The sequence below is a fragment of the Trichoplusia ni genome, chromosome 7 (assembly GCF_003590095.1).
Source record: "Trichoplusia ni isolate ovarian cell line Hi5 chromosome 7, tn1, whole genome shotgun sequence".
In the NCBI taxonomy this organism is placed as follows: Eukaryota; Metazoa; Arthropoda; class Insecta; order Lepidoptera; family Noctuidae; genus Trichoplusia; species Trichoplusia ni.
In genome coordinates, this window is record NC_039484.1 from 14,576,625 (window position 1) to 14,601,466 (window position 24,842).

A 24,842-nucleotide genomic window follows, 5' to 3' on the forward strand; every position below is an offset into this window, starting at 1 on the left:
ACTTCTTATCGTTGAAAATTTGTTAGTGTAAATCTTTTAAATCGCTTCTTTATTTCAATGATAATTTTCCATATAAATTGATATTTCGTAGCCCGTAGTTGTTTATTTCAATGTCATTTTACATTGTGAACGTTAACTGAAATTGACGTAGTAGTATCGGGAGTTGTTGTTTTACCTTTATTTTTATTTGCCATTTACAAAAGCGAGAGAATGTCATGGTCACTAGTGCGAGCCATTGTTGTTCATTTTTGCCCTGGAATCTTGAAAATGGCTGAGCTTCACGAAATTTTCCAACAAATATAAAATTATATTCGGCGAATTGAAGGCTAAGCAGTTACTGCGAACATATTTCACAAACGAATAAATATTCAGTTGAGTATAACTTTAATAGTTAATATATTGTCCATTAGATTTAAATGTAAGCTAATTCGATTTGAAAAACTATTCATTTCAATGTATATTTTTTTAAGTATAATCTTAAAGACAATAGTATCTCTATGAGTTGAGACGTATTCAATCTATAATACGAAATGCCAATGTCTTATCCCAACTAACTTAATTAATCGAAATCACTAGTGACATAACTTGTGATCAAAGCCTATCAACCGCCGAGCCCTTCTCCGGCAAGTTTTAATTAGTTCCATGAAATATTTGACCGGTTTATGGCGTAAGGGTTCGCGTCACATAAGGGCTACTACACACTAACATTTGTCTGGAGTAAGGAACCTTAAAGTGTAGGCTGTTTAGACACCACGACGCACACTGGGGCAAGCTATATGGAAGCAATACCCAAAATGTTAGTAGTGTAATAAACTTAATGATTAACCTTTATTCTTCTTCTAACATCTCAATAACCTCCGGATCGAAGGGTTTTCGTTTCATTTTAGGCACTTTGCGCATCAGGCTTAAGATGGGGTCTGAGGATATGAACAAGCGATTCATGATGTCTATGAGATTTTCAGTTCTGGATGTTTTTCGACTAAAACGTTCTCGGTACGTTTTAAAATCCTTATTTCTAGACTCCTGGGCTTCTTCACTGAGTTGACCAATCGGCAACAAAGCTTGGGTAACAATTTCAGGGCCATGTATTAAAAGTTTGTGGACTGTAGGTGTCATTGGCATCCATGGATACAGACTTACGTAAAGAGAAGCAGTTTCATGACAAAATGTTTGAAACTTGTGTGAATTTATTTTAAACCCACTTGATATCGTTTGCAATATTATGTAGAATCGTTTTATAAGCTGCGAATCAATCTGTGTTATCGCGGCTGACTTTTCAAAGTTTTGGAAGAAAATACGTGCCACATTCCCGTCATTGCTGTTGCCAAAGCCAGGTTTTGGTTTGTCTACAATAAGGGATAGTTGTTTTCTAAACTCAGTCTGAATTCGTTTTTTATTTTGTTCTACTGTCTCTTTGTTTTCTTTATTCACACGCCACTCCTGAATGGGTAATTTATAAGAAAGGTGCAAAAAAAATTCAAACAATCGTATCCAGCAATGTAAGACTGATAAACCAAACGATATGAAATCATTTTTGACGGGTTTTTGCAGAACAGTATTTAAATTATTAAATTCTTTAGAGGTGGCATTACATAAATAACACTTCAATGTAGATTTCGTATCTGAGAGGGCATTACATAATTTACCATCCACCATTGTAAAAATAGCCTTATGCACAACTTCATATACATTCTCATTCACTTTAATCTTTGTTGGTGACAAATTTTCAACTTGTTGATCAATGTCTTGTTTTTTTGCTTTGACTAATTCATCAGTTTCTTTACGATACTGGAGACTTATCGGCCGACAAAATCGTGATGAAGAAGGCTTTGGATTTTGCCACAAAACAACTGTGCTATCATTTTTCTCATACGAAAGTCTTAATGGAACGAGACTACTTAAAAACATATATTTGTCGTCAGCAGTCTCCGAAATAAACTTTTGTTTGTATTGGGTATGACTGGAGCTTCCGTCAAAACCCCATTTCGTATGCAATACAATTTTATCCGAAGAGCTTATTGACTGCGTAAGAAGAACACTTTTTTGTGAATGTATCAGACGAGTGGCAGTGTGATCAAGCAACGACTGAAGGGGCACGACAGCTTCAGTTTCTGTAACCTGAACGTCTTTCGGATAGCAAAGAGCCTTTTCTGCCTGCACCAACTTGTAAGATGGAAAAATATCTTTAGCGTAGTTTCTGATAATTTCATATTGTTTACGAGATAGTTGAGCCTCAATTAGTAATGAAAGTGCTTCCCGCGGTGATATTTTCTTGACCTTTATTTCGGTAGATATGTCAAAACAGTCTTTTGCGTATTTGGGACATACTGACATTTTTTTAATAACTTGTGCTTCTGTGGTTCTACCTGAGGACCTTAGCTTCATTTGTGCTGCATAAGTTAAAAAATCTGCATCCATCTCAGCACGCAGACTAGATGTTTTTCTGCGTTTTGAATTTTCGCTAGAGTCACTAAAATTTGAAGTGGGCCTTCCTGAGTTTATGACTACAAAACGTGTAAATTTACAACTTCCATCCAACCAAGTCTTTTCATTAGCGAATAGTCTTTCTCTATGTTTACCGTGTAGTAACCATTTCGTGTTAAATTGTCGCTTGAAGTTACGCAGTTGTAAAGTTAAATCTGTACGAGATTGCGTAGGACAATTCGTTTGGGAAGCAACAAAATCTATTATTTCTTTAAATTTACTATCAAATGATTTATATTTACTCTTAAAAAATACTTCTACTAAAGTTTTTCTACTGATAATGACGTTTTTCGACATATCTGAAAATAATTAAAAAAATACTTATGCGCCTGTTATAGCATTGAAAGCAATATTTTGAATTTGCGCAAAGTTCTTTCACTATTGCGTTTGGTTTCTTAAAAATGAAGGTTTGTATTATACATAACACTAATTCATTTCAAAAGAACTTCGCGCAAAATTAAAATATCATTACTTTAATTATAAAATACAATAAAATAAATATATTGTTATTTACTAATATTATATAATACTTTTGCCCTATTTGACTTTTATTTATAATAGTACTGACCTTGATCTTCACTGGACATATTTTAGTTTTTGGATAACTTCAATAACAGTGAAGTTATGTACACTTGAATCACGCAGACGAAATAGTGCAAATGCAACAACTATCAATTCTATCAACTTTGTGGCAATATATTAGCGAACTGATAACCTTTGGATGGATAATATCAATGCTATGTGATGCGAAATATATCGAACTTTGATGTTTTGTCATAAGTTTCTTGAAATACCCTCATTTTAGAAATTCAATTTTGGGCATCGCCTTCATACAGCTTGCCCCAGTGTGCGACGTAGCCGCGCTCCCGGCTGTGTTTAATCGAACGCCTTCGTTTGATAACTATTAGTGTGGAGGTACCCTTATTTCTTCGACATATCTAATACTTGCCTATAGTATAAAGACGTTTACACGTGAAAGGAATTACATGTTTGAATTATTGCGCAAATATATTTTGTTACTAAACAAATGAAAACCACTAATCTGTTTCACGTTCATAATAATAGTGTTGTTATTGTTAAGGCTTAGTTGTTAATGCTCATACACGAGAAGCATACGAGGTTACTATCTTTAGTGTTAATTTGGAATCTACATTTAATATTTAGTTAATATTGAGTTACCTACAATTACGATTCAAACATGAAGGTGTATCAAGTTTGCTGATATTAATGCTCAAACTCCAGACGAAGTGATGGCAGGTGGACTAAGGCGGTGACAGAATGGTGGCCAAGACAAGGCAAAAGAAGCGTCGGTCGTCCGGGAGCAAGATGGGTCGATGACATTATAAAGGTCTCGGGTCGAGTCTGGATGAGGCTAGCACAGGACCGTAGAAATTGGCACGAAAAAGGGGAGGCCTATGCCCAGCAGTGGGAGGATAAAGGCTGTGGATGATGATGATGATGAATGCTCAAACTCTGATTTAGCAAATATGCTTCGGGGTATATCCAGGTTTACTCAGTTTGAGTAACAGAGCATCCAAAGCTAAACCGACAAAGTTCTTAAACGTCTATATCTGTCTACTTAACGCCTTAATGATGACGTTTCAGTTTGCAGCTAAGAGCGTCTGTTCCGATTAGTCTATCAGTCACGGTTCGTTTGACTCAAAGCCAGTATGGCCCCATGAAGCCATGGCTGTTTACGGCCTCTTTTACAGTGATATAACTTTATATAGCCCACGGAATAAGTCTACAAACTCTTATTTCCGTTTTCTCCTACAACATCACCTTTTATGCGATTTTGCGCTCATAAAATTACGCCATGTACTTACCAAGAATATAAAATGGTAAAGTTTCGGATCGTAAACGTCTTTAAGTGCATTGCAATTTTAAAACAGTTTACCTGTTGACTCGGCGTTTGGACAACTATGTAGCGCTACGAAATAGTATACGGTTAAATGATAGAGGTATTTTTTGGGCAGATAGAAACACTGTTTTTATAAATGTTTGGTCATTTTCTGAGTCAAAAAATAGTGAATATATGAAGATTCTCAACTCAAGCACTTATTAAAATAATTGAGTTCAAGCATTTTTGCGACTGACCGAACTGCCACTTTTTGTGTTCAACACTTAAAACTCTGTTTACCCCGTTTTTCTGGTACAAGTTTCTTGTAGGTTCCTTTATGTATGGCCACAATTCAAAAGTATATTTAAATCTTTATTGAGGGTTAAGAGTTTCATCTGATTTTTTTCAATAGATATTACGGATATACAGCGTTTATTTATTGCGCTACTAACTTATTCGCATGACAAAAATATTGAACAAATAAGTATCGATGAAAAAATTCCGACATTAAGTTTTCAATTAAATGTAGTTTTAAAATAATAAAAAAATGTTTTGCCTAAAAATAATCATTAATGAAACATTGTTTCAATGTTTTCACGAAAAAGCTTTGTTCGAATTCGCTATTGACTGAATAAAACGACCAAATGGACTATCGATTACAAGTAAGTTAAAACTCAATATGCAAAATAAATTAGTGGCCTGCCAAACGGTTCCACTGAAGTTTCATGGTCACGTTCAAATCCGTGGACAGCCGGCACGTGTTACAATGCACACAATTAAATTGTCAGACTCCAACTGAAATTGAATTTACAGTGTAGTTCAAGAGCAAACCGCAATTTTGTGTTTTTGGGTACCGTACGCGAAAAGTGAGAGCGGCGCAGCGGGGTTTCTTAAACCTGACTTTATATCCACTCAGCCGTGAAGTAACTGATCTATGTGTGCTAATATATAAAGCCGAAGAGTTTGTTTGTTTGTTTGTTTGAACGCGCTAAATTCGGTGGCAACAGCTGGTATTATATAAAAATGAATGAAGTAGATGTGATATTTCTCAACATCTGTAAAACCTGAGGATGTCTTTGTCTTTGACTATTTCCATCAGCTGGATATATATTTTGACGTCACGGGCATTTTCTAATCTACGTAGAATTCGTAACGATAATACTAAAAATGAAGTACCTACGATAAAATACCGTCATGGATGGTAGAACGGAACCCTCGTTCGGATAGAAACTGAACTGGTAGTTTTTAACACCCAAATTGATTTCGAAGTAATTAATACTATAACCGACTTTTTAATTGTCATTTGGCATTTAAGCTCTTGCGAGCAAAAATGTTTATTTTAACAATTCTCTACGAAGGTTTGAAATAATAGCTTTCCGCTCAGTTTTAAATATACCTAGAGATTAAAGCTAGGACTAACCTCCCTAATTACTTACATAATCCGTTTGACTGAGATATCAAGACTGGACAGGATGTGTTTAATTATCAAATTTCAAACAGAAAGGCGTTTGACCTAAACCGGTGAATATAAATAATACTGCATGTTACATTTAAATATAGTTCCTCACTAACAAGTCCCAAAGTACGTACTTATCAGTAACGGGTGTTAAATTATATTTGTCATAAAGCTCCTTTTATATTATCTGGCCTTGTATTTTAATACTTTTCATTTACTCAACAGGTATTTTAAGTGTCAGATCTCTTTGGTAAACCTACACGTGCTTGACACATGTGTATAAAGTAATATTCCGACATGTACTCCGCTTACCTAAACGTTCGTCACAGGTGTTGGGAATTTCTTTCCCCTTTGAGGCAAACTTTTTCCATCACGTCGACGCCTCTACTCTTGGCTTGTCGCTTAGTTCGCTCTTAAGCATTTGGGTCTACTCCATCAGCGTTAAAGCCAATATATATACGAGCAACAAAGACTTACCCTTTTTATAAACTCTTTAAGATATGTACGTAAGGCAACGATCCGAGTAATATCTTTTACGTTTTCACGTCAAAATGTATTTGTATTTTTTGTTTAAAGCTGACAATAGAATTCTGTGACTCACCAAGGAGGTTTTATGTGTCAGTTTGAAAGACGTGGAATAATATAAAAAAAAAACTAAAAAAATATTGGTAGTCAAAGTATATTTAGCACTGGCGTATTTTTTTGGCTAAGTAAACTTCATATCTAAAATGTCACCTATATATTATGTAATATCTAAATCATTTCTGCTGTACACGTGTCTAGTTCAAACTGTTTAGAACAAATGTTAGTTTGACATTGTACACGGATTAATTATTTGCGGTTTGTTCAAGTTCCGTAGCGCGAGTTAAATGCGAAAGTGAAATGTGGAGCTTTCTCTTTTTATAATTCTTTTCAATAGGATTTTTTCGCTTTATGTTATTCTACTACACATAAATAATTAACCTTGATAACTGTTATGATGATTGTTTCAAATAATTATCTTTATTATAGGTAGTTCTAAATAAAAAAATACAAAGAGAGAGAGAGGGAGAACGAATTTTTGTGTGAGAAAGCAAGAGGGAAGGAAATAGAGCTGTAGACTACGGTTTAAGTTTAACCACTCGATACCGTTGTTAGTCGATGCTTAAACCTTTCTGCTGCGACATAATGAACATCCAAGCTTCAAAAAGGTTTGATATGTTTCAAGCATTTTTATTCAAATAAACATTTCATTTGAAATATGCCTAGTATTTCAAATAAATACCTACACAGTTCCAGAAGCTGTAAGAATACTGTCGCACTATAAGATAAATATAATATATGATGCCCCTGCATAAGGCCGGTCTAAACATAAACCTATCTGTATCTAGGTTAGATCCTCTGAGGTGTATCTAATATACATACACAATGGATACACAGACAACTTCAAGCAATAAAATGCTGTAGTTTCAGGCCATTCTGCTTGATATGAACTGATATTTTTGAAATGTTACCTGTTGTTCTCAAAGCGATCGCTTCGGGGCTGTTTGTTGAATAGAGTATGAACGAAAATGTGAAAAACTAAAGAACGATATTTTATGTCTGTGAGTCCAACAATAGTCAATCGATTTTAAGTCCCGTTTTGAGGGTTAAAGGGACTTAAAATCGCTCTTCGTCAGTTTGTGGCGGTTCGTAGTATATGCTACGAACCACCGTAGCGTATTGTGGCGCAGCGTAGTCTATCGCGGCGTAGCGTGGCTTAGCGTAGCAACGACTCATCGTTATTCAAAACGACAAAAATTAAAATATGTTAGTTTTCGGGGATTAAAATGTAATTGTTTATTTTCTAAATATACCCTATCACCACATTTGAAACTTCAATAGTAAAATGTACAACAAGGCATACGTACTAAGAACTTCAACACGCCAATATTCTAATCTGATAAGTGGTTTCGCACCAGCATTTAACGAGCAAACCTCGTTCTCATGACCTTTCAATCGACACTTAGTTGCGAGGCCATTAAGTCTCACTTACCTATTTTCATTAAGTTGAATGTTTTTCTATTCGTCCAATCTCTAACGTAGCGAGCGGTCTGACTAAATGTTTTCTTCGACCCTCGATACTGATGTATCTCAGTTTATTTTCCTCCACCGGTAAACTAACTAAGGTCGATCTAGCTAGCTCGAAACCTTCTTGTTTCAGAATACTTATTGCTTCACTTAACTCAGCTATTTACGGCCATTTTTAATTTATTAGCAAATGGCTTACCCTGAATGTAAATGCTTTTAGGTGAGTATGCTTTCATGAGCGAGAGAAACACGAGACCGCAGACATCTTGTGGCCGCGTTAAGATCACTCAATTATTTATACCTCAATCTGTAGGTTATGATGATTCAGGAGCTATGTAGCTGAGTGATGGAATTAATTATGTCAGACGCTTCTTAGACTTAATAACGTGTTAGTACTCGCTTACTTGATGTGACACAGCTCAGATGCTCTCTGTGTATACGGCTCGTGGCTGTGGCTTTATGATTGTACTATTACGCATGATTGAAACTTCAAAGATTTTACACATCTTTTTGGTTCAGAAGCTACAGTTACAGGTGTCGTGTATTGTAATTTAGTACAAGAAATTTTAATAATAACATTTAAATATTTTTCATATGAATTAACTCTAAGCTTCGTTTTTAATTAGTGCTATGAAGTTTCAAAGCTAGGCATGCAATGGCACGTTAGCATATCAATACACGACAAATTATCAAGTCCATTCGAATAATTAATGAGTGTCTGTATCATCGTAATTAACTAGCTGCTATTTAAATATGAATATATGTATGTATTATGAATCACTGCTGCAATTCCATGGTGTACAATAAAGAATATTCTATTCTATTCAATTTTTAATAGATTTACAAGAAATGTAATATATTGCAAAAGTTAATATGAAAACTAAGACACTTTTAGCAATTTGTTTTGTGCAGTATACCTACTATCATAATTATGTCCTCGAAATACTAATAGGTAGACCTCATTATTTAAGTGAAAACAAATGGCAAAAGTGTGTGGTTGGTCGCCTCGACGAAGGTAATTATAGGTTTTCGTAGCTACAATTTCATTGAGCTCATTTTACTGGCGGTGGCTAAGGTCTTTTTGCACCAAAAACAATGAGTTGCCACTAAAGGAAATTTCTTGCGGTTTCATCTCTGATCTTGGCAACAATAAGTTATATTCGAACAATGATTTAATTAATTATTAATTGTCGCTTCCTCGTTCTCGGTTTCCAATTTGAGACTAATTAATTTGCTTTGTATCTTTTTGTTTAACGACGAATGCCAATAAATTGTTGGTATTTTTGGAAAGTATTTCTTTTCACTTCGACAATACTTCTTTTATTTAATTACTCATCTAGATATTTAACATGTATTGCGGTTCTCAGCAGCATAATACATGCCATCGTAATTGCCATTACGCACATACAAGGAAAAACATTTGTAAAAGGTACTGTGCTCAATATAAACCGGGTCGGGCTCAGATGTCAGGCAACAATTCATCTCAATGTACGGGGCCTCAACCTTATAATTCTAAAATCAATATATTCGAAGGTACGAGATAGAAAGTGTTTTGTTTGTATGTACGTATCGTATACACACCAGAGCCTTTAAACATTTAGGATAGATAAAGGTAAAGGACCCCCAGGAGAGTCGAGCATGTTTGAATGAAATAGGAGCTAATGGTTTGATTCAAACTTATTTTATCGTTCACGTGGCTGATTTGAAAGGTTTGTTAAATAAGTCCGTGTTTGCTGATTTTATTTCTTTTGTGTGAAAAATTGTGCTAAGTTCGGTGTAAAGGTTAAACGGATCAAACAATTACATACAGTTTGAGTCAAATGTTTTTGTTAATATCGAGGTTTAATCCTACTGCGTAGTATTGCACCATCACTGTCGCAATGATAACAATATGTGTACAGCATACCGTGCGATCTTGACTCGCCGCAGATTGCGGTAAATGTCATCATAACCGCTGACAGTTGCAAAACAATTGTGGAGTAATATTGTAGCGCGTGAATTTAAAAATCTAGCAACAACACGCCCTTTTGAAGTACCGCCTTTGATATCAACAAAATAAAACATACGCAATACGACTATTCTAACATTGTCTTTGAAACTTTGTTGCCATTTAGATCTCAAAGGACGAATCCGAGTCCAAAGATCGACAAATAAAACAAAGTTATGACAGTTTTATAAAAGCTTTTAGTGCATTCCACGAAAGTATTATAAACACAAAGTTCAAATACCGACGTGAGTAGACAGTATCAGTGTAATAATGTTAGCTATTCTAAACGAAACTTTGATAATAGCTCTACCACTGCTAGGATTCTTAAAGCGAAACACTTAGAGTAGTGTAAATGAGACGGCGCATTACACAGCGCATAGCGTTGTCCCGCTTTCACAAAACCTGCTTTAAGAGCTTATACTGAGTACTCAGCTCGTGCTACATCCAATAAGGGTGAAGATCGGAAGGCTGCAAGTCAACATTGTGGCGTCCAATCATCGCAGTGTTTTCATTAATAAATATTTCGTATGTATCAGCATTTAATTAATTAGCAAAATAATATCTCTGTCGCGAACCAAATTTTAATCTTTAAAGATGACTGCCCAGAGCAGTGGCAACATGCAAAATGTATTTTGTCATTGGGAAAAAGGAAAAATTGGTACGAATACCATTTAGCGAAATAGCCTTTTGTTTCTTTCAAAGGGCTAATCTCTGCAAAGGCTTTTCGAATTGAATGATGCTTTTACTGAAGCTAGTATCAGAATGCGGGTCTGGTCTATGATGCACTCTATACTTCGTTTTTATGGTACCTACCTATAGATTTTTCAAAGAAAGTGATAAATAAATATTTTGCTTTGATATCGTCGGAGCACTATCATGACTTTAAAACATTTTTCTTTTGCACGACTCGCCTTTCCGAATTAAACATTCTGTATTTTTTTACTGTATTGAATGTTTGTTTTTAATTTGCATATTTAATCTTAATTTGCCTCGCGTGATTGATTTCGGTTGATGAAACAAAGGCTCATTACGACGAATTCGGCATGACAATTGATTTACTGGGCACTTTTGTACTTTCCATTATATTAATTTGTTTCATACAGAATCAAGGCTTAAAATTTGTATCGTATTTTGTAAATACTTAATGCGTTTTCTTTATTTGCGTACAATTGAATTTAGGGCTCAATTCGATTTTTATGAGATTTGAATGATAATAAAGATGGGTTTTTTGGGTGTTCTTCACTAAATTTTGAATGGGAGTATGTTGGAACCAGGACTGCCATATTTATATTTATGAATAATTATATTTGTGAAGTAAAAGGCACTTTAAGTAGGCAAAGGTCAAGTAATTATGTTTGAATTATCGATTTTTGTAAAAACTGTGCCGCTCATAAGTGCCGCCTCGTGCTTTTATTTACATGATTATTATTAAACTATTTATAGATCAGGTTTTTAAAGTTCGATAAATATTTGTGAAGTTACGAAAAAAATGTAAGGAGTCATAATTCTGCTCTCGAAACCCGCCAAAGAAGTACTATTACCTAAAAAACTGAATTACCTTACGTTGCTCGCCAGAAGTCGTTCAAATTGTGCCCCGCCCATCTAGCAAGTATCATTTGTATCAGTTTAGATAGTGAAGCTTTTTAATTAAATATAAAAAATCTGGTGTCTCACGGTGCACGAAATTAAACTCCTCCAAAAAGGTTCGACCTATTCTTATGAAATTTTGTGTGTATTTTTGGTCTGAGAATCGCATATTTATTTCTTATAGCCGCAATTTGCTTCTTTTTTGTATTTCCTAGAACTCATTATTAATTAAATATTTAAAAAAAAACGCATACCCTTGTAAAATTGATACTTATCTACGGGCTAATGTACTCCCCTCAAAGTGGCTGCGTCCAATTGACACCTGTCATATTTACGTACTCACCTTTCCGTCGCTCTTGCGGTAGGCGTCATGGACGCGCCAGATGAGCCCGGGGCCGGCGGTGCTGCTCTCCTTGCCCACTTCGAAGTACTGGCAGATGGGATTGTTCTCCAGCGGGGGCGGCTGCGGCTGCGTCCCACTCTTCAACTTTGAGATTATTCCCGACATCCCCGAAGAGATCTTCCTCCCGATAGTAGAAGCAAACCCGCTGCTTTCACCGTCGGAACCAGATCCCCCTGTGAATGAGAAGTTCTTTTGATTACGTTGTACGCTTTTCCTAACTATAAGCTTGATAAAAATAGTAGACAGACACCTAGTGTATAATACTATGTCTAAACCAATTAGTGGTATATAGCTTAAAATTAAAATAGATTTATAAAGGTGCTACATATTGACTACGCCAAAACACATCAAAACTTGAAGAAGGAAAATAATGTCTTTATTTTCCTTGATATTTTATGGATGAAAAAGGATAGTGGAAAAAATAATGTTCGTAAGTAGCGTATATATTTCTAAAGCTCAACACAGAAAGACAATCAAGTTATAGGTTTTCACATTTTCCCTGTGTCTGAGGAAAACACATCAAATATTATACCAACATTGTTCCTTATCGAATTATTGTGAAATTGTAATTCAATAGTATCAGTAGGGCGTATCATTGCTCCAATTTTGGACTACGTTTCAAGATTAGTATTATTATTATATCAGATTGAATTTCAAGGTAATGCTTTTTATTGGAAGATGTATTTTATTTAATAAACTCCTTTTTATAAAAATATTCAAGTAAATTTTTGCCAGAGTCTGCAATTTGTTGATTAAAAATTAGTTATGACATTCAGATACAATATTTGATTAAATTCAAGTAAAAACGTCCTGGGAAGTTTCTCGATAAAACATATGGGAAGAATTTATTTAACCTACAACATGACACTTACATTAAGATTAAAAGACAGAGATGAAATTAATAAGACAAGTAATTACGCATTGTTAAAGAATAGAAAAGCGTTGACGTCACGGGCGGTAGTGGTCTTAAAATAGCTGGGAATACTGGAATCCTATTTTATTAATTGTCTGTTTGCGGCGTTTTAAGCGAAGTGGCTTCTGCGCAAATTGTTTAGTCTGCTAGCCGCGCTTGTAGTGGCTTTCTTTAAAGGGCGATCGCTTTCATTATGGTTTAAGTACCGAAGGCTGTCTCCTTTTATTGCGGGGATCTAAATGAAATATTTGTACCTACGCCCATTTTAGTATTTTATTTGATACGGATTGGTAGATACTAGGGAAATGTATCGTAAAAGTAATTCAGAACAAATCATTTAGCTAAAATGAAAACAAACGATGGCTAGCAAAAAATATTCGTGATATAATGACTCCGATTTGATCATAGAAACAAATATGTTTTTTAGGTTGAAGTCAAAAGTCGTTAAAAATACGACAACATATTGTCCTACAAAAATATGTACAGCGTGTTTCTAATAATTATTTTCATGTAACACAGTTACGTGTACAATGCACCAATGTTGCAAGTTCATAATTTAATGTCAAGCTTGATGGAAAGCGGACGACCCGTTAACAAATTTAACACATTTGCTTCACACGGTGCATGTTAAACAGCGTTTTTTTTTGTATCACCTTTGTTGCCGTTTAAGGATGACAAGTTTTTGGCCTTTATTTTTGTTCTTTAGTTGGTCCGCATAAAAAGTAAGTTATTTTGAAAATTCCTCTAGTAAGTTGAATATATTAAATGGAGACTATTATTGCTATTAATTAACATGTACCGACCAATTAAAATAGTCGTCATGCGGCCGTTCATGTTGAGTCATTAAGGAGGAGGTGAGCGTAAGTTCCCCAAAAAACTAAAATAAATAAAATACCCATTTTATATTTAAATAGAGCATACATTGTTCAAAATGCACTAAAAGAAGAGTAGCGACATAAATGTATTATGATTCGTTAAACTACCACCCTAACCACTGGCGGTCTACAAGTGGTTGCAAAAATGGATCGATGGCTAACCGGTCAAAATAATTTGATTTAAAATCAAAATGTCAAAATATTATTTATGAATGGAATGACCATTTAATCTTTCGTATATTCAGGTATATTTCGTATTTCATACATTGGAATTTCAAATTCTCACAATAAGAGCAAAACGAGTAAACGTATAAATTAAAGTCCTTTCATGTTACTTAGCAAGTTAGAAGCTACTTGACAAGTTTGCCGCCACGATATTAATGCGCATATACAAGTTTAAGTGTGGTTAAGAGAGCGTGGAATGCTTTGATATCAAGACTAGGGGCGGAAAAATTGCATTTCAACCCCGTCGAGTAGCTAACTATCGGTATCTTTAATGATGGAAATAAAATTGTGCATATATTCACGTTAAAACGCCAACCATTTTGCGGCGTGTTGATATTTCAAGAAGTTGTCTGCGGTCTGTGTTAGTTAAGGTTAGCCAAGTTGAACTAAGCCAGTCATTTTGCGATGTATTGATAGTTCAATAAGTTATCTGCGTTCTGTATTATAACTAGGTCAACGTTCTAAGTCTAGTAAGTCTATGTTAGTTTGTAGACAGAAAATTAAAAAAAAAACTCTCTTGAACCCTTTTTCAATTTTGAAACAATTTTAGGATATTTACAAAAGTTCTTATTATAAGCGATAGAAGCCATTTTGGACAGCTGTCCAAAGTTAACGAGTGTAGTCGCGGCAGTGATAATAATAAAATCGTTTACATTAATTAATTAAGTGCGATACAGGTACGAGATAACGCAGTCTTAGTAATTTGAATACATTGTGATTTTTATTACTTTACGGCAAAAATCTGTTCACTTTTACGATGAAACAATGCGTATTTTTTTTTCATTATTAAAATACGATTAATTACGCATCCATAGCTCTTATCCACTTCATAACAGAATAAAAATCGTGTCTCTTTCATTTACTTCGAAGATTGGAATATTCGTATTTGTAAAACAATCTCCGTATTAATTTGAACTCTTTGTATCAAAGATTATCTTGACAATCAAACGTTGGAAGTCTTTAACGGTTACAAAGCAATATCGAAAAATAATATTAATGAAACTTCGGCATCTCATTATCTGAGTAATATAACTTTTTGACTTTGTAAATGGATCGTCAATTTCGTTGTGTGTCTTCTGTCATTATTAAATGCGTTTGTTACTAGACACACTTGACAGCTATATTTATACATATAGCTAGCTGACCCAGCAAACGGTGTTTTGCCAAATAATGATTTTTTCTAGTTGTATGTATTTTTAATGCCAAATTATAAAAAAAAATTCGTCCAAAACATAAAATATGTTTTTTTAGTGTGAGCAACCCTTATCACTATTCTCAGACCTGCCCAATATGTATACAAAATCTCATAAAAACGGTTTCGGAGGAGTACGGTAACTAACATCGTGACACGGGAATTTTATATATTAGAAGATAAAACAAAAATGTAAATTAATGAAAGATTTTTACATCAATTTAGTAATTTTAGAACCGATACGGTACAACATAGAAAACAAACTTATCATTTTTTAAACAAGTATTAAGTTCAGAGTAGGCTATCAAGGTAACATTCGTATAGAAGTATAGGTACAATCAAATTCAACAATCAATTATCAGTCTCAATTTTCAATTTTCTGCATATCATAAAATAAAATCGTTTTAATATTACTTCTCAATAATATTTACTTATTACATAATATTAAGTTAATAATTTCAGCAGTTGATTCAGAATCATATTATACCATTTCTTCCACGTATTTATGTTTCACGTATCAAACACCGATATTCAGATAAATAATTTTATATAAATGTTTATTTAAATCAGATTATTATATTGGGTTCAACGATAATCGAATTTATTAAACAATACTTAAATCTGTATTTGAGAGCTCTTTTATGTTAAATAATAAATGTGACAATACATAAATGAAATATTTTGTATTATCTTGTGTATTGAAATGGCTTCTTCGTAAAAATCGGACGAATATTAATTCAGTTCATTGACTAATCTATACTGAATGAATTAAAAAAAAAAAGTTTCACTGTTTCGGCCGAAACTTTTAAGGCGCCTTATACGTAGTGTAATTTAGTTCACACTAAGTCTAGCCACTTTTCTACTTAATTTTCTTAAAACATATTCTTTTTTTCGTACCATTATACTGTCGAATCATAAAAAAAATGTTCCTTATTATAATTCGATACGAAAGGAACTCTGATGAATTGAAACTTTAACTAAAACTCTAAGGTTGTACTCAAAATGCCTCGTAACAAGCACTTCATTGATACCAAACAATGTTAAGAGGAACGTACAACTAAATTCCACTGTCTACCTAAACTGTCGATCAGATATTTTAGTTAGTATTTAACACGATGTGAGCCGAGTAAAGTGCTTTAGTTATTTACAGTATTCGAGTCTGGAAATTCCAGTTAAGCAAACTCAGTTATTTGAAGTTTCGATTTACGAAAGTATAATTTACAACTAATATAGCGTTTTACATTTGGGTGACGATGCCTTTTACTTTGATCGAAGAACAGAGAAAACAAATGTTATATTTTTATGAAGAAGTCAGACCTCAAAGCCTTGTTCCTGTAGTGGAAGAGAGACGCCATGTCGTGCGCTCTCGCTCCCACCAATTGTTTCATGCGCTCTTAGTACATGAACAAGTTACTTGTCTCTCTCGCACTTGAAGATCTGTTGTCTTTGAGAACAGATAATGAAGATATGGTTCAAAGGAGACGCCATGGATTACATATGACGTTCCGTATATACCATTCAAATGTATCCTGAATACATTGTTTGAGATTAGCGAACAAAGCCGGGTTCGCAGCAATAGCAATGTGGTCCTACAGAAACTGAATAGGCCAAAGAGATTTGTATCTCGAAAACCCGTCAATATTCAAGAGTCTCTAATGAACAAATTCGATTTGCATAGGTTGTGTTTGTATAATTAATTTTAGGTAAATTTAATGAGCTATGACAAAAACTCCAAAAGAGCCTTCCCCTTAAAAATATAGACACAAAATAAGTACAGCATCGGTTAATTTTCTGCCAACAGTATTCCTCTAAGTGCACATCTAATTCGTCAATTAAGGATCGGAGCCCAACTTGTCTACAGAACCACAAATCAGGAACAAATTTACGTTTTGGTATTTTTCTTACAGCAACAAGAAATTGCTTTCCTCTTCGACTTTCTAATTGTGAGCCACCGCAAATAATTCGGCTGCTTGCACTGGTAAGGGAAACCAAAATTAGTTAGAATTTGATATTTGAAATTATTATAGTCTGATGAGTTTAGACTAAAGCATTTTCAAACCTTTATAGGAATCAAATTTCGAGAGTCAGCTGTTTTGTTAATCTTAGTTTTATATATTAGGAACTAGCTGTTGCTCGCGACTTTTACTCTGGATGCCTGCTGTATGCCTTAATTTCAGGTGTCAGTTTTTGCATACCAAAAAATATAATCGAAATCGGTCCAGCGTTTTGTGCGTAAAGAGGTAACAAACTTATACACACTCACATTTTCGTCGAGGTTTTGCAAGAGTGCGGAGAATATGAGGTAGCTGCTGGCTAGGATACTATGACTATGCGGCCCAATACTCCATTAAATGTCACAAACGTAACAATATCACCAAACGTAACAATATCACCAAACAGAACGTGCATTCGGAAAGTTACGTAGCTTGATATTCTGGAAAACGCTCTCGTTTAAATCTAGCCTTAAAAGCAAAAAGTCTGAGGTGCATTTTGATAAATCAGACAAATCTCAAGTAATTGCTTCAAATCAAATCGAAGTGCTCTACTCTCATACTTACAGTTGGACGTAAAAATGTTTGGTCCATTTCCTAACAATGTTTCGTTTCGAAACGAAACGAAGTTCTTAGAATATATTGAGTCTGTTTCCCTGTGTAGTGTATGTTAAGGTTACGTATACGGCATCATCAAAGCTTACAAACTTCTGTATACAATGACCCACGTCACCCGAGAGCCCTCCTTACAAGGACCCATCAAAGTTATCAGTATTCCGACAATGGATATTGAATCTTTGACAACGTTCGGCCGTTTACAGGTACCATTACAAGTCATATACATTAATGTATGAGGATAGTTTGCTTGTATCGAAGGTAGCGAACAAAGATCTAAGTTGCGTTTTTCTTTTCTTAAAACGCTCGTCAAGGTATTCGTGATATAAAATGAATGTATTGAGGAAAATGAAATCGATGTTGTAATTCTTACAAACACAGCTTTGTTTCAGAAATAGATAAGAGACAGAAAAAATCGTAGGAGGTGTAATTAATACTAGATATTACTTGCTCATAAAATAAATACAACTGGAATGGAACGAGAATAAAACATTCGTTTCGATTACAAAATGTAGGCTTTGAGTTCTCATGTTACATTTGTTTGGAAAAATGAGATTTCTTTGTTTATTTCTTACTCCTACATTGTAAATGTAAAGGTAAAACAAGTTAATTAATAAATGTTATTTGTTGGTTGATTTTAGTTTCGTGAACGAATCTTTGATGTCACAATAAGGCCCACGCTTGTATCAGAGTTATAATATCTCGTAATTGAATATCATTGGACTGTTCTTTTACGAGAATATCATTGACATATTCTGTTTAAGCGAAAAATAATAAGAGAAAAAGGTTTTCATTATATTATGGTATAAAGTAAATACTATAAATAAAATCGTCGTAAAATACAAAGATAATTTAATTAATTAGAGACTAGGTTCAATAAGTGAAATGAATTACGGAAACGTACCTCTACTGTTACAACTATCTGCTTAAATAAATAATGTAATATTAAATCGTACACGTGTTGTGTACTTCTCTGTCTGAAACTATCAGACGGTTGACCTGAACATAAAAAGTCTTTACCACAAACAAAAATGGTCGAGACCAAAGGGTTATACGCGTCAAAGAAAACTGCCAAAGTTATTTTAGGACAAGTAAGAAAGGCCCAAAAAAAATAAGCGCCTAACAGAGCAGAAAGTATTAAAACATTAGACGATTATTCCCGAGGCGGTACTAAGAACTCTTTTTTGTAGATATTAAGGGAGAAAATAATAGGTATAAGATTTTAAGAAAATCTTTTAAATACTTCAAGGAAAGTCTGGATGAAAATAAATACTTGTTAAATTGAAATACCTTAACGAATGTTTTACTTGTATTTATTTACAGGAGATTAAGATGAATTTAAAATATTTTTTTCTGCGATGAATCGAGTGCAGTATATTATCATACTATACTTTGATATTGAAAAAGATTGCGATACTACCTTCATTGTGAATTTATAACTCGTTATGGCCGTAAGCGTTTTCCAAGACTTACATTTAGGGCACGTTTCACATCTCTATTATTTTAATGCTCAATCTACGTTTCGGTGTCGTTAGCTTAGAGACATGGTTCGGTTCGCTCGGCAATATAAACTCCGGTTAAGTTAAATTGGTATAACAGGTGTGAAAGAGATGACGCTCGGTGGTGTGTGTTCGGTCTCGCTTCCACAAACGCCTGTTGCTTTTGTGAGATGAAGACAAGCTTTATTCTCTTCAATAATACTGGATTCATAAAGTCTCGAGTTGAGATTTACTTCATTTAACGATTTTGTATTGTACTGCTTACTGTTAAAAATACTTTTTCGAGATATACTCTGTTCTGGATTTAAGTTGCAGTAATCAATAATCAAAAAAAGTTTAAAGGAAACTATTATTTAAGTAATAAAGAACATGGATCTTTAAACATCGGCAAGCTTTTCATCGATAAAATATTCGTAATTCAAACGTCAGCATCAAAAACGAGGATTCCGATTTGTTTCTCATACATTTCGATAGAAAAGAATATCAGTGCATCTGTGGTTATTAAAGTAACGTATTTATCCAAAAAAGCCAACAGTTACAGCCTTTAAATCAATCGACTAAAAATAGAAAAGAAACCGCTTTCGCTCCGTTTTCGTAAAAAAAAGAAAAAATCCGTCTAACCTAGCTTAAAACCTTTTTATACATTTAATTAAGTTTTATTAATATTGTGGGAGTATTACTTTCGGTATTATCGTTTATCGACCTCTTGGCCAAATGCGTCGCTACGTGACCGGACCCGACAAAATACCAATATATTTTATATTTTTACGATTCTTTTGTACGGCATACAAAGATGCTTGGAGCGGTCCCTCTATTATCTAGCTTCAAGCATTTAGTTTTTTCAGTGAAAATAGTTCACGTTGATGAATGTTTTCTATGAAGTCAACTCGTTAGCGTATTGTTGTTTTTGAGCCTTTATAGTGCAAATCAAATTTAATCTTCATTGAGTGGTTTTAGTTTGTTAAAATGCTAATAGCCATCCACTTTTGCTTCGCGTTTATTTTTTATAAAATTGCGTACGTTAGGCGCGTAAAATTTGTTCATTTTTTTTAAATCTGCGATCAATTTATTTTCATATTAAATAGCTGAGCGATAACTCTTTTTATAAAGTATTCTTGATTCCAAAGATATATCTACGACATTTTTGAGGATCAAATTAAACGGTTTTTTGATATCTCTGTTTTTTATTAGTCTTTTATATTATAGCAGTTATGTTTTATATTTGCATGTGGATTAATCAAGTTACCTTAATATCTTCTAGACATAAATATTACTCTACTTTTACGTTTTCTCGGCTCATGCAGCTGCAAGACAGACGTGACTTGGTCAAGCGGCGATATTTACCTTATTATAGTGAACGACGGTGACTAACACTTATTCAGTCTTGAGCTAGTGATGCAAGTAAACGGCCAAATAAGTAAACTTGACAGTGAACAATTTACTATTGAAAATTCTTTAACCTTCTTGTATGTGAGACTCACTACTCTTTTGACATGTATTTTTTTGTAAAATGAATTTGTTAACATCGTAACGTCCTAAAAGAAAAACTACTTTTTTACCTTAAATAAGAATGAAAAGGATGGATTCGAGTCAAAAGATAAAACCAGAAAAGAAATGTTTTTTGTTTTTTATAGCATTACAATGACGCTGAAAAAATGCTATCCAGACTATTCGATGAAATGTTTTCTTCCACAGAGAGTATTTCAAAATAAAAACGCATCGAATTTTCAGTTTGATTCATCTTTGAGTGTTCTCAAACCGATTTGTTTTTTTATTAAACAAAGGATTGCGTGTTACAGTCGATTTACAGTTTAAAATGAAACGAAGAAACTGTGTTTAATTGTCAGTCGGCAGCTGGGTAACTTTATTTGCTAAAGGCCAACACATTAAAGGATACTTGGCAAGAGATGAATCGCGTTTTGTACCCGCACTATATCCGTCCTAAGTAATTAGTAAACCTCATCTGATCTCATTGACTAATTACATATATACAACGAGTCATCGTATAAAGGAAAGCAAGGCCATATTTTCTACGTATGAAAATGATCAACTTTTTAACAAGACTACTTGTATTTGAGGATATTATTATTATCATCAACAGAAAAATGAATGCGAAGTTTTTTTAAGATACTTTTGGAGAAAGCTGTCATTTTCATACCTTTCACATTTCAAATTTATTTTAATCCATCTAGGTACTTGTTCATAAAATTTGACAACATACCCTGTAGTATATGTGATCACATTTTTGATCGAATTAAATACCTTACACTAACTAAACACGTAAAGCATAAGTACTACTGATAAGCGTTCTACCAACATGACTTCATAGCATTACAACAGTAAAACACGGCTTAACACAAATAATTAATGAAGAAATAAGTAAATTTCTGTGCAAATATTTGAGAGTTGAACTAAAAAGCAAATGTTATGATACGCGTCGCGCCGAGCTCGGTGCAAACACTCCGTTTAATTTCCACCGCGTCTACGATCTTACAAAAATTAAAAAATCATACTAAGTGTATTTTTTAATGCAGATATATTTTTGCTGTATATTTGTTGCACAGTTTTACTATTTCAACATTACGTTATTTGTTTATACTTCTATTTCTAGGTTAAGTCATAACGACACCACATAATGCAATAAGCTCGATTTCCAGAAAAGCTGATCAATTGAATAAAAAGTCAAGTATTCACAACTGCCCATGAATTATAAAATAAACCACAACGTTGAAAATACGTTTTATTTGATAGACGAGTTACAATTTTTTACATTGATCAGTGTTCGAGAAATCGAGTGTACTGTATACAACTTTTAGTTGAAAAAAGTAACCAACGCTCACAAAAGCAACATAAAGGCATTCGACAAAAGCAATTTATTAGGTTTGCAAATATGGCTGCGAAATTTATTGGTGTACGGATTTCATTGGTTTGTTTTTAGCAACGCTTCAGTCTTGCTAGCTTTTTCAATCCTAAACATTAAATTGCAATATATCCATGTTCAATTGTTTATGAAGTTAAAGATATGCTACAATGGTCGATGTGGCTTAGACAATGTTCAATCGCATTAGCATAAAAAACGTATAGATATCTTCAAATACATGAAAATGACACTCACTTTTGGCAAGTGACGTGACTTTGACTTGTCAGCTCAATATCTTGTACGCTTGGAGAAAATTTCAATAAAATCGGTTTGGCTTTGGTTTACTTTGATGTAAATGATAATTATTTTCAGTGTTCTATCGAATTAAAATATGAGAAAACAATAAAAGAAAGGTAATGTCGGGACTTCTTTACTAACAGTATTCTTTTTACACGATTGAAGACCATCCCTATTTTTTCTAACTACTTGATTTGATTATTAATTATGATCGTACTTTTACTGATACTTTTCAAAAGCAAACGGCTAGGATCTCACATCACATCAACTCTATGTCTTGAAAATCCGCATGTTGAAAATATACAATTGAATGCATGTGCGTCGTACACTCGCGCTGGCAGTTGTATTAGAGTTAAACTGCTGTCAACTTTAACAACTCCCCTTTAAATACTACATCATAAATTATATCAAAAGGAAAGCATATCAGAGTATTTATGCTCCTTTTATTTAAATACGTAAAGGTACTCTTCATGTAAAATAATACTAGTTGAATTCCAACAAAAACTATTCTTTTGAGTTGTGCATTTCAAAGGACAAAGGCGCTGAATTTTTGCTTCTATATATTTCTTTCCTTTTGCCGGTTTGTGCCTTTTTATTCCGCTTTAAAAGCTTTAATACTATAAAGAAGATTATACCTGCCAATTATTGTAACAAAGACCTTTGCAAGCAATGAGAAATTTATTCCTTGCGGAAAAATCGCTAATCTTTTAGCGAGAAAAATTTAAGACTGCAAGAAAACATAAGCGTTTGAGAATTTTATTTCATTTCTCTTCTTAGGCACAAAAAGTACGCATAATCAGAAAAGAAAACGACTTTATTCTTTAGCTGCTCATAGATCACTAAAGTGAAAATATTTTACATATTTTCTTCCATTCTCGCTATGACGTTTACGTTAACCCCAACCCTAAGCGATTAATTACCTATGCTTTATCAAGACATCTCGCGCTAGCTAATAATTTTAGATTTTTATTTAAAAGAACCATTTATAAAATAGAAGCGGATCGAAAAACTTTTATGAACCTCCATTTTTCGTTATGTACCTAAATGTCTTTGATAGTTGAATAAGTTTGGAAAAATCAGAAAATTAAACAAAAAGAAAAATAATTTGCGTTTTGGACATATAAAGCACACTGAAACAGCCACTAAGCGGGAAAAATAGCGGGGCGCTGCTAGTTCATACATTTCACATTAGTTGCTAACATGTAACTAACATACACTGGTTTCGTTTAAGTAAGTCAGAATTCATTATTCAAATCTAGCTCAAATTTCAACATTTTTGTACACTACAGTTAGTAGTTCTTCATCCGAATAAAATACCAGTCTGCAGTGCGTTGCTTGACCAGAATCTTCTCAGATGGAGAAGAAGCGATCTTTAATAGATTTTTGCCAATTTCAGATTTATTTCCAGACCCTAAGAGTTCTGACTTTGAATGTCTTCACAGGTTGCATCTGTCAGTGGTGTCTTAAATAATTAAGGTTATACATCTAACTTTGATAAAGCGACATTTTTACTTGCCTGGGTTCGAACTTCGTTCACGAAACCACGTGCATATTTTTGAACTACTCTGCCACCACGTCATTTTCCTTAAATGAAAAAGGATTTCATTGTAATCAATAACAGTAGTTACAAATATTACATAGATTTGCTCAGTCTGTGCCAATAGCTGAGACTTTACAATGGGATCTTTGCCTACACAAACATATTCTAACCGGGTTTCAAAGAATACCGGCATAAAACTAAATATAATAACTATTTATATATGCAATAGCTTATAACTACCACGATAACAGTATTAATTACACTAAAGCAAATTTTGTGAATAATTATGATTTTATTATTAGCTTCAATCATTCATTGGCCTAGCCTTTTCCCAAGCTAAGTACCAGTGTTTTATGGGATCATTATTAGCTTCAATAGCAATAATAAAATCAGAACAACATTCACCGTCAATCAGTCCAGTTCCTTTTACTTTCTGCACTAGGTTTGGGGTATTTTTGCGTACATGGTAAATAACGTCTAATAGATGCTTTACTTTTTTCATTGATACCCTGTATTGTGAAGTATATTAATAAAATGATCACGCACGTTGCGCATCTCCGATCATTTTTATTGGAAAGCTGGAATTCAATACGGGACCGACCTACCCTAGGTTGTGCCATCCCTAGACTGCGAATGCGTTCGCGTCTCATATCCGGGAAAAACGAAGCATACCGATTTAAGTAAGAGGACGTAACCACGACGGGAAAACTCAATAGAGACTCCTAAACGGGAAGTAATTTCAGTTTAAGCATATCTGCTGAATATTCAGGAAACCAAGCGTCTACTGTTGAAGCGGTGATATATTTTGAGGTCTAACGAAATGAAATACTAGATCTGTTTGAGACTTACCGCGTCTGACTGATCACCTGACAAGGAAGAAAACAAAATATATATAAATGTAATAAAAAAAATAACAAAAGAAAAGCGTTTGGTCGACTCTACACGTGATCGGAAGGCTGGTCTATACTTTGCCCAAAGAATTAGCATTGCCACAACGTGGCAATGCAGCCAGCCTTCTGGGCACGTTTC

At 34.0% G+C, this 24,842-nt stretch overlaps 1 protein-coding gene across 1 annotated transcript in view; it reads right to left on the reverse strand.

The window, feature by feature from the left end:
* The window catches only part of LOC113495580 (SCY1-like protein 2), a 138,050-nt gene that overhangs the window by 95,397 nt on the left and 17,811 nt on the right, over positions 1–24,842 (reverse strand). The window contains exon 2 of the mRNA XM_026874356.1: positions 11,747–11,979. Coding sequence (XP_026730157.1) covers positions 11,747–11,911 — 165 coding nt within the window. The 5' untranslated portion in view covers positions 11,912–11,979. The remainder of the gene's footprint in view (positions 1–11,746; positions 11,980–24,842) is intronic.